Source organism: Anopheles coluzzii, chromosome X, assembly GCF_943734685.1.
Source record: "Anopheles coluzzii chromosome X, AcolN3, whole genome shotgun sequence".
NCBI lineage: Eukaryota > Metazoa > Arthropoda > Insecta > Diptera > Culicidae > Anopheles > Anopheles coluzzii.
The window spans coordinates 7,913,192-7,924,276 of record NC_064669.1 but is presented as its reverse complement, the minus strand read 5'-3'; the positions used below and the strand labels follow the sequence as shown (position 1 = coordinate 7,924,276).

General features: G+C 46.0%; 1 protein-coding gene across 2 annotated transcripts; it reads right to left on the bottom strand.

Annotated features, from left to right (window-relative positions):
* On the bottom strand, positions 1-9,643 carry LOC120960328 (transmembrane protein 47). Of its 2 annotated transcripts, XM_040384331.2 has the most exons (7): positions 9,538-9,643; positions 4,193-4,980; positions 3,977-4,055; positions 3,692-3,878; positions 3,452-3,601; positions 3,291-3,353; positions 1-2,283 (listed from the first exon to the last, which is right to left on the bottom strand). In XM_040384331.2, exons 3-7 carry the CDS (start codon positions 4,025-4,027, stop codon positions 2,123-2,125), a joined length of 612 nt encoding a protein of 203 aa, XP_040240265.1. In that variant the 5' UTR covers positions 4,028-4,055; positions 4,193-4,980; positions 9,538-9,643; the 3' UTR covers positions 1-2,122. The 2 variants fall into 2 exon arrangements, with proteins under 2 accessions (XP_040240265.1, XP_049466273.1); XM_049610316.1 differs by lacking the exon at positions 4,193-4,980 and having other exon boundaries at positions 8,596-9,614.
* Between the last annotated feature and the right edge of the window lie 1,442 nt (positions 9,644-11,085).

Below are 11,085 nucleotides of genomic sequence, written 5' to 3'. Positions count from 1 at the left end.
TTTTCGTGTACAATAGATATGTTTAAATTATTTTATTACAACTGTTGTTTTTTTAATTCCTTGCATGTATGTGTGTGTGTGTGACTGTTTGTTTGTCTTTTCGTGTTCGTGGGCGGTTATACATGGTTGTGGTTGGTTAATGGATGAATGAATTCATTGTACGCGGCTATTTACACAATTGACACTTGTCTAGTTAAAAAAAAGATACGAAATACTTTGCGCTGCCTTTTCCTTAGCTCGTCCACTACACGCTCTGCTGTATCGTCTAACAAAATTAAGGGTTGAAGGTGTGAGATGGGGAGGAAGGGAGGGAGGGATGATGGGGAAGATTACTAGTGATTGTTTACTCCCCTCGGGGTCCGGGGTCCGTTGGTGGGGTGTACGAGAAAAAAGCTTTTGGAAATTATTTCCCCGCAAGCAGGGCCTATTTTTTCTCCCTTTATTTCCCCCCTAGCACCCCGTGGTAGGACGCAGTCCTGGCTGGACTATAGGCTGTAGCGAATGTCTGAGCTCCTACCTCGACCCCGGTTTGTCGTTTGAGTGTCATTTTACAAACGAAAAATAAAAAAAAAATGGATTAGAGATTCATTTTAGCCTTATTCTGTTTGTGGGAGGGAACGGGGGGGGGGGGGCAAATAACGACGAAAAAAAGTAATTTGTTGTTAATATAAGTATGTATGTATGTATGTATGCATGCATGTATGTATGTTTGTATATATTACACGAGAGGCTCGATTATTCGTTTAAAAACGTTTGAGTATTCAATTCTAATTTACATGACAAGAATTCGCTTTGATTTTAATTACCATATTTGTTTTATGTTGTATGTGTGTGTGTGTGAGAGAGTGTGTGTGTGTTGATCGTTTGTTAAATAGGAGGGGATGACAGAGAGAGGGGGGGGGGGGGAAGGGAAGGGCGAAGGGAAGGCAACTGTAGCTCGTCGTCTGGCCGGGCCTGGGTGTGCCCTAAGCGGATTTGTTGCCTTTTTCTGTCCCGCCCGCTACACAAATCCCGACGGCTTGTGAACCACCTAGAGATGGTTGCCCCTGTTAAGCTAAGCCCTAAGTGTGCTTTGTGTGTGTGTGTGTGTTTTGTGTTGTCTTCTTTTTGTTTGTTGTTGTTGCCTTCCGTTCTTCGCTTTACTTTGTCTAGTCTGTTTGCCTAGATGCTACCACAAGGTAGACACGACGAAGAAGAAAGACGCTGGAAAAGAAAAACGCTGCCCGATCGTTTTCAAGAGAATGTAAAACAAGAGCGTGATGTGTGGTGTGAGTGTGTGTGTGTGTGTGTGTGAGCGCCGCTGCGTGCCCTTTTCGCGCACGTGCGTCTACTCCCGGTCATTTTGTGTTTTTTGTTTCGATATCGTTTCATTGTCGCGTGCTGCTCGCGTGCTTGGGATGAGGGTAAGTGAAGGTGAGGGAGAATGGCGTTCCTGGCTGTAGTACGAAAGGGAATGGTTGCCGTGGTTTGCTCTGTTTTACCTGTTGTTGTGGGTTTTTTTTTCTGTCGCTAGCAAATGCTCAAACCCCAATGGGCCCAAAAGGATTTTGTATGTACAGTGTTTGTACGCAAGTTCCACCTACTTGGCCGCCGTCAATTGAGATTCAATAGTAGATGGGGGTGGGGGGGGGGGGGGGGATGGTGCGAGCATACTTATGGCAATTCGTGGCAATTCAATAAATACTAGACGCTCGTCCCGGCCGTTCCCCACCGCCCAAGCCTTTCGTTTCAGGTGGCTTTTGCAAAGCGCAACCAACGAACATCCGAATTTCTTTAGCTGCCTAGTGCATTTTAGAGATTCAGTACGGAGCGTTTCGGGGATGGCGGCTTTGCGCTTTGCTCCTTTGCTTCCCCCTGGCCAGTTGGTCCAGTTGCAAATGCTGCTGCTCAGGCTGCTTTTCAGGCACAACGCGGGTGCTGCGTCACGGGGACTTTCTCTCCCGCTGTCCGTCGTTTCGGTGCCTCGGTTTTGCTTCGATGAAAGGGAGGAGCGGGAGTGGAAGTAAAGGAAGGGGAAGGGGGGGGGGCGATTTGTGTGATTTGAGCGTGGTCTTCTCTTGAGTTCTCTCTCTTCGCTAGACTAGGTCTAAAGCACAACGTCGGGCAGAGCGTGTGCCCTGGCCTAGTCTCTTAACGATGCGTCGTGTACAATTTTCCTTTCCTTGTAGTAGATCTCCTCCGACTCCTTGTCGCACAGCAGCAGGACGACTGCACCGAACAGGAAGATGGCCGCACCCCAGCCGACACCGTACGCCCAGCCGAACTCCCACACCAGTCGGTTGGCTGTGTGGCGCGCGGTTGGTTGTAGTATGGATATGAAATGAGAGGAGGGGGAAAACACAATAGAGTTAGTTACGTTTCGATACTGTGGAAGATAAATTACTGCACAATAGATATGAATTTAAAGAACTGGACTCTTGAAACAGTCACGGAAAGATTTTGCGACAAGCAATCCTGACGCCATTTTTTATGAAAAGATTGGGTGGTATGATTGTCGACACATAGTACGAATAGGTAGACAGGGTTTTGAGTCAAATAATGAAATAGTTCAATCGGTTAACGGAATGTTTCAAAACGGTAGTGTAGCCGTGCAAGTTCCTATATAATTTGTCTCAATTTAATTAGCAACTTCAAACTCCTAAAGATACGGCAATTGAAAAGCTTACGTCATCAGAATCTGGTTCGAAGGACCAAAATGCGTAGGGTCACGTTTAATTGTAGGTTCAGCATCAGTTTCCGGAATCGATTTCGGAATCGGCTCCGAAATTGGTTCAGGAATCGGATTAGGTTTTAGAATTGGTTCCGGAATCGGAATCGACTCCGGAATCGCAATCAACAACGAAATCAGAAACGGCTTCGAAATCGGAGTCAGTTTCGGCATCTCCATAAGAATAGGCGTTTGGGTCCAATGACGCTACGTATTGATAGCCGCAAGGAATCCAAATTTACTTATAACGATCTATTCTCATGCAAATCCAGGACTGATTTCGCTCCTATAACTTCTTATTTCAAATCAAGAACTGATTCTCATTCCGACGCTAACTCCAATTCTAGAGTCAATTCTGATTCCGTTTCCGGAACAAATTGCGATTCTAATTCCAGAGCCGATTCCGATTCCGGAACCGATTCCGTACTCGGAGTCAACAGCGGAATCGGAATCGGCTTCGATCGGAAATGGAATAGGAATCTTGTAGGTCCTCCACCACGACACTGTTTCACCTCAAATGAGTGCTTAAAACTAGCTGCGGAACTTTGCAACTTTACAGCTCCGTTCCACGATGTACACCTACCAATATTCAGCTCGGCAGCGAAGCAAATCGGGTACAGAATGACGGCGACCAGCAGCGAGATGACTGAAATCGAGAGCGAGCCCAAAAAGAAACAATCAATTTACAATGCGGTTTGAGCCAGCAACAAAAAAAAAACATTGTGGGAACAGGGCGACTCTTACGGGCAACCATCATGATCAGCACGGCCACACGGTAGAACTTGTACTTGAGGTTGTGATCCTGCGTGCGCAGCCCCAGCCCGGTCAGGAAGGTGGCCAGCGCATCGGTAACGAGCGTGATGATGCAGAGCGCCGCCGTCGCCTTGATGTAGGCTGCAAGTAGATAGCAAGCAAAACAGCCAAGTCAAAGAGGATCGTAAGCAAAACTGGGACCCGATTCGCAACATTCCAAACGCAACGTACCGACATCGCGGCTCGGATAGCAGCCGGCCGGATCCTGCAGGTTGAACGGTAGCGGCAGCTCGTACCCCTCCTCGATGCAGTGCACAAACAGGCCCTGGCGCCAGCTCTCCGCCATCAGCCAGTCGGTGGAGGTGAGGGCCAGTATCATGAGAATGATGACAATTACGCCACAGATGAACGCAATGACCTAAAACGACGATAAATCAAATGCAAATTAAAAACAATGTTTCTCTCTCTCTGTCTCTCTCTCTCTCTCTCTCTCCGTTGTTTCTCCACGCTGCTCACCTTCAGTGGTCGCGTGATGGTGACGGTTTCGATTGTTGTCGTTGGTGCCATTTTGTCCGGCGAAGGTCCACGTTTGGTACTGTTCGGTTTGCCCCAAAGCGGCGTTTGCAAGGAAGAGGCAGAGAATTAGTAAAATGTAGCGTAAGCAGATTCTTTGCACCTTGCCGCTCAACGCAACAAACAGGCCCGGGGTAGACTTTTAGTACGCAAACTCACCTGCGCGCAAAAAGAGTAGCGTGTAGGGGTTAAAGAGAAGCTTAAGCTGCGGGCGGGAAACGTACTGTCCGCTGTTGCGGTGTTTGGCTGGCGGCTGCCTTCTTGCACTTCTGCCGAACCGGCTCGCTAGGGAAGCGCATGCACACACACACCCACACCCGCTCACTCACTCAGGCGAGGTCAGAGCAGTCCGTCCGGTGGCACGGATCGTGTCAGCAACAGTAGCAGCAGCAGCAGCGGCAGGCCAGCAGTAACGGAGCGGGACGGCAAGAGCGTCAGAGAAGCATTAAAAAGCGCGAACGGTGGTTGTCCCAGCGGCACGCCACGCTCACGGAGCTGCTCGTCGGCGTTGTCGTACGCAGCAGCACGGTGGTCGCCGGTGCATCTAAACCGTTCCACTACGGTGGATGGGCGGCGGCGGCGTCCAGTCGTCGCCTCTGCGGTCGCGAGCGCGGAGCAGAAGGTTAAGGGCAGACACAGGCACACACAGCGGCGGCACACCGTTCCGAGTTGCCGGACTGTGAGCAGTTGGGTGCGTCGCTGCACGAGAAAGCGCTTGATTACGGCGTTGCCGGTGCTGGTATTGAACACTGATTAGTTCACCACCGTTTCCCTCATTCACTCACTCTCACTGCACCTGGTGTGCATCAGCTGGTGCCGGAAAAAAGGTTTTTGCTAGTGTGAGTTTGTATGAGTTTATGAATGTTTGATGGCCAAGCGGGACGAGCCGGGACGACGCGTAATTAGTTCACACGCACATACACACACACACGCAAACACGAACGGACCTGGATGAAGAGGTGTGATTAGTGATTAGTATTATTAAAGCAACTGCCCGTTTCCTCTCTCTATTGAAGTATTGTTCGCAGTATTTAGTTTGTCGTTACTGCACACTATTTTCCTTAAAACGAAAAACAATGATTAATCTTCCGGTCGCACCGATCGACAGTGAACCTTGCTGAAAATACCGCTGGCTTGGCGTGAAAAGTAGCTAGCCCATCGTATTTACATTTTAAGCATTCGCAACGCAGACTGATTTAGCAAATGGTCGAGAGTAGAAATTAGATACATTTTGGATGAATTATTAACATTTTCGCAATCTAAATTGTTGGGAAATTGAATTTCCTTTTTTGTTACAATCAGAATTATGTTCTGTACAAGCCATATTCTGATTGAAATTTAATAACATATAGCAACAAGAAGCCAAAAATTTACGTTCATTTGCACACGAGCTGTAAACCCGGCTCCGACCATAGTTAGAACGATGTTGTTAGATCTGGACGACGTTTTATCAAGACTTCATTTTATGATTGTGTTCTTTTTTTATTATTCAGGAGGAACGGTTCTTCTAAGGCTATCAAAAACGTTACTTCAGAATGAAACGGCCCAATTACGGAACGCTCCAAAGACTTTTCGCTAAATCTACTGCGAAGTCAAGCGCAAATTAACAAAGTTGGGTTGAGCTGATTTGACACATCACTAGTTAGGAGCGTAATGATTATAAAAAAAAGATACTTTCTGTTGAATTTAAAGATGTTTTAAAACGGAAACGATTGTACCTCGTCGCGAAACTTGACTTACGCCTCCACGATTTGCGTCCATAGTAGTGGTGGGAGCTCGGAACTCGCACCTACCCGATTCCGATTCCGTGTTCGAAATCAAGTTCGGAGCCGATTCCGGCGCTGAGTCAGGAGTTGACTCCCGAGCCGATTCCGGAGTCGGAATCGGCTCCGGAATCGGAATCGACCTTCTTTTCTTCTTCTTCTTTTTGGTTTAACGTCCTACGCGGACATGCCGGCCTATACAGGCTTTCGAGACATAATTAATTACCACACAACCGTATAACAATCAAATCCTTGCTACGGGGAGACGGTCCATTCTAGGCTTGAACCCATGACGGGCATGTTATTGAGTCGTACGAGTTGACGACTGTACCACGGGATAGCCCCATAATCAACCCGAAATCCGGAATCAACACTGAGAATCGTAATTTGCCCCGCTAACGGAATCAGAATTGACTCCAGAATTGACTCCAGGAATTAACTCCGGAATGAGAATCAGTTATTGTGTTGAAATAAGAAGTTTCAGAAGCGAAATTAGTCCTGGATTCGTCAACAGATTTGATCGTTTACAGGTAAATTTGGATTCTTTGCTGCTATCAATACGTAGCGTCATTGGTCCGAAATACATACTCTCTTGGAGATGCCGAAACTGATTCCGATTCCGAAGCCGATTCTGATTTCGGAGTCAATTCTGATTTCGGAGCCGATTCTGATTCCGGAGCTGATTTCGGAGCCAATCCCAGATACCATTCCGCAGTTGAATGCGGCAGTTGACTCGGAGCCGATTCCAGAATCGACTTCTAGTTCGAAATAGGTTCCGGAATCGGAATCGTCTCTGGAATCAGAATCGACCTGGGGGTCGCAATTTGCACCAGAAACGGAATCAGAATTAACTCCAGAACGGGACTTAGGTCCGGAATGAGAATCAGTTATTGAATTTAAATTAGAAGTTTCAGTAGCAATCTCAACTGACATTTTCGAGTTCTAAAATTGGGTTTTCGAGCTATTTCCCTTCAACTGGCGCCTTAAACTTCCCTTTAATATTAATACTGTACTGACTGCCGTTTAATATCGACCAAGATGCGGCTTTTGCGTTGCTTCTCTGTCCTTTAGGAAATAACGTTTGCAATCCTTATCATTGGCGGTATAGTAATTTTATACACACGCACGAAGGTCATACACACGCACAAACGAAAATTTTACGCGTTTGTCATGGTGTATCATGCACAAATCCACAATGCTGGTATTTTGACAACCATTCGAACAGATTATGCTTAAAAATTTAGAACAAATGTCTGTTCTGAATCTCCATGAAAATGAATCATCATAAGTAAATTTGAATTCTTTGCGGCTATCAATACGTAGCATCATTGGACCCAAATGCCTATTCTTTTCGAGATGCCAAAATCGATTCTGATTTTGGAGCCGAATTCAATTCCGATTCCAGAACCGATTCCGATTCCGGAACCAATTCCGGTTCCGACTCTGATTCCGGTGCCGATTCCAATTCCGATTCCGGAGCCGATTCTGGGACCAATTCCGGTGCCGACTGCGATTCCGGTATCAAATACTTCATTTTTTTTCCCATCACTAGTCAATAGCGTATTCCCGGGGACAACCTGTATAGTCTGTTCCGAGTTCCCTTCATTCAGGACTTGTGCTTAACGCGCTTGTGATATCAAGGGCGAAGGTTGCCTTAAGCGTGATGACGTTCCGCAAACAACTGATGCCGTTGTCCTGTCAATTGCTGCGGTTGCGTTAAATGTTGCTACGCTTGCGATAACAAGTAAAAAAAAACCCTGTAACATGCGTTCGATAAGATCAGTTGATCGTAATGCCATTATTCTCCAATTAAAGGTCTTCAAACGTGCTACTTTAAAGACAGTACTATCTTCTCCAAACAAGGATATTGAAACTATGTGGCTTAGCACACTGATACTAAAGCATTCTTTAGACATGTTGCTTGAGGATTATTGTGCCGTTCAATACCCCCCATCGACGCGAATCATCATCATCATCAACAGCAATTTGCGTAATTATCGCCGTTCCAACGTGTTCGCCTAGTTTGAAGTGCGTGCAGCACAATCCACAATGTGCCTCTCCTCCGTACATTTGCGTAATTGGGCCAAGGGCTTCAGCTTAATGCTTGCGTTGACGCTCTTCCCGCCTGCAATGCAGTAACAGCTCGTGCCTGTTTCACTGCGAAAGGGTTTACCGCTTCCCAAAAAAAAAAAAATAAATAAAATTAAAAAAAATCATTCAACCCAAATACTGTACACTTTCGGCAGTGCGCGACCTTTCGAACACACATTTTCATTACTCGTGTTTCCGCGCGGGATGCGTAAGTTTGATGCGCGCGCGCGCGCTCACGGATCAAAACCATGCCCGAGGCTGGTTTTTCTATTTATACCCAATCTTTGAGGCGTTAATTTGTCGGTTCGGTAGCGGCGATAGACGGCCTCGCGGGTCGCTAATCTGCCGATTGCCTTGTTGGTTGGTTTTTTACTGTGCCCAACTGCCGATGTACGGTTGCCGAAGGAGAGTTTTTTTTATAGGTTTTCTAAGGTTGATTTGAACGTGACGCAGAGGCTTGGTTTTAATCCAGCGCTTGTTACGATGCATGTGGGTAATGTTGTTAACGGTCGTGTGGTTGTGAAAACAAAAAAAACAATAACAAACAACACACACACACACACACACACATGGCTTTCTTTGTCCAACAACATTGCCCTTTTTGGAATGAATCCGAACAAAAACACAATCACACACACACGCGAGCAAGGGAGCACACCACATCATGCAGCGCTGGAGGCGGGCGGGATTGGCCCGTTCGCGGATTACCTTTCCTTGAAATAGTCCAACGTTACCGACTCCGTATCGAACTCGCTGTAGTCCGGCAGGGAATCGCCATCGATTGATTGCACACTGGTCAGCCCGAACTCCTTCTGATAGTAATTATCATTCCGGGCGGTGTAGTTTTGCGACATCTTGGTAGCTGGTAGCTTCTGGTTTGCGCCCCTTCACTTTCGGCCACGCAAAGCAAAACTTTCACGCACACACACACAGACACACGAATTATTTGATTGTTGACGACGATGACGACGACGGCGGCGAGACACACGAGACTGCGACCGCTTTCCCTTTTCTCCGCGGGGAAAGAAAACTCCACACACGGCCCGCGCTGTACAGGGCGCGCAAGAATGACTAAGACTGTGTGTGCGTATATGAGTATGTGTGTGTGTGTGGGTGAGACCTTTTTTTAACTTCTTCTGCTGTCTTGTTGCGTAGAAACACTCGGGGTGGAGCGACGCTTCTATAAATAAATGTTATTCTATTTTGTCCTTTAATGGAGTTGGGTTATAAATACTAAATCTGTATACCTCGCCAACCACACATACACACACACACGCAACTCTCGTGTTTCGACACCTTCGGCACCAACACTGTGCGCCCCGAAAACGCCACCAACAAAAAACCTAAATGGCCAGAAGGGTGGAAAAGAACCAGCTAGATAGGATGGGAGGAGCGAATAAAACAACAACAACAACAACTACTACAAAGCAACAACACCCCACCCCCGCCCGTGAGCGATACGATACGTTCGAATACGGGGCAGGACACACGCAAAAAAAAAACGCACCACGACCACAAAACACAACTAGGCACGGTTTCTTCACTACGCTTCCTCACTCAGCAGGACTGTACCGTGCGCGGACCTGGACCGTTCCGGGTTTACTCTCGATTGCACCAGACGGGCACCAAAATGCACTTTCTTTACCGTACCTGGGGAGTTAGTTTTTCTTTTTTTTGTTGTTTCTTCTTCGCCAGAGCGATCTTTCCAACAAGGAGACTCTTGTGACTTTATAAATACGACCAAGCAGAATTCGGACAAAACACTTTCCCCGTACAACGATGGTGAGGGTTTTTGACGTTCGTATATTGCTGCATCTCGCTCATTTGCTCTACCGGTCCTGTACTTGCCTGTAATGCTCGTTTCGAAGTAAGAGTGACCAGAAATACTGATTTATCTGTACTTATACCGATTCACAGATGGGCTCTCTAAAACTAAGGATTTTTCATTTATCTCTTCCGAAAATCACAGATTTTCTCATAATACTAACCGAGTAGACATAGAGCCATTTCCCAAATGATTTAATCCAGTAAACTTCATATGAATATATGAAAATCACCAGCGACTAGAACCAGAAGCTCAACAGTGAGAACCAAGGACCGTGTAGGAACGAGGTAAAATACAGGTGTCCCCCGAGATATGACTGTATTTGGGACCCAAAAAATGTCCCAAAGCAAGGCGTAAGTCGAAAAAGTCGTATGTCGAATATCTATGAATATTAAGTTTATAACCGAAGTTGAAGAGTTGGAGTTTATGATATAGTGTATTTTATTTAAAATAATGTTTGATAATGTAATAATTATATTTAAAAAACCGTACACAATATAGATATTCAAGATAGGGCAGTTGTGGAATATTTGGAAATGTGTGTACAGGCGGTCCCCGACATACACGGTTAATGGGGACCGAAAACGGCCGCAAAATACCGCGTATCTCGAATTTCCGCGTAAGTCGAATCTCGTGATTTCCAGCCAAAATATCTCTAATTTTCGTGCAATTTGGCAAGTAGAGGATGATTTTAACCACCAAATTCATTATTTGATATGTTTCTACTGAATTGAACAGGTTAAAACCTTTTGAAATGGTATTTCACATACGATCAATACGGAAATTATTTGGTATTTCACAATAGCTGTGTCAAATCAGTACAATTTGCTCAAAGAACTGTCAAATTTGGAAAACCGCGTATTTCCGAATCCGCGTATAAGAGGTACCGTGTATCTCGGGGACCACCTGTATAGCGGTTATCAGCCCAGATATTCAAAAAAATACATCAATTTCTTGTCAATGACAACTTTTAACTGTCAAAATCAAAATCGACGTATCTGCGAATCGTCGTAACTCGAGGGGGTCGTAACTCGGGGGACGCCTGTACATGTTTAACGAGCACAACTATTCGGGTTTAGTTCGGTAAAGGTCGGGTGGGCGCCAGAACGCAAAGACGCAGACTTTTTCATGATTTTGTATGACTTCGGGTGTTTTGGACCACACGTGTAGGCGCTCGCACTCAGCCACAAAGTACGACATCGGAACGTTTTTTTGTTAAACAGCCTCAAACCAGCTATAGAGTTCGAGCTGGTTATTTGGGAATACGCCATCCATTGAGCGAACCAGTGGAGCTATGGAGCTTTCGTTTTTTTTTAATCAATGGATATTTGATTTTCCAGAATATTTCAAAAAACTTCGCCAGAATGCGAAAA

Coding starts and splice junctions, on each gene's coding strand:
- LOC120960328 (XM_049610316.1), bottom strand. CDS start 8,741: ATGTCGCAAAACTACACCGCCCGGAATGATAATTACTATCAGAAGGAG. Junction 3,354..3,451: donor GCTGATCATGATGGTTGCCC/GTAAGAGTCGCC, acceptor TCTCGATTTCAG/TCATCTCGCTGCTGGTCGCC. Junction 2,284..3,290: donor CGCTGCCGAGCTGAATATTG/GTAGGTGTACAT, acceptor CGCGCCACACAG/CCAACCGACTGGTGTGGGAG.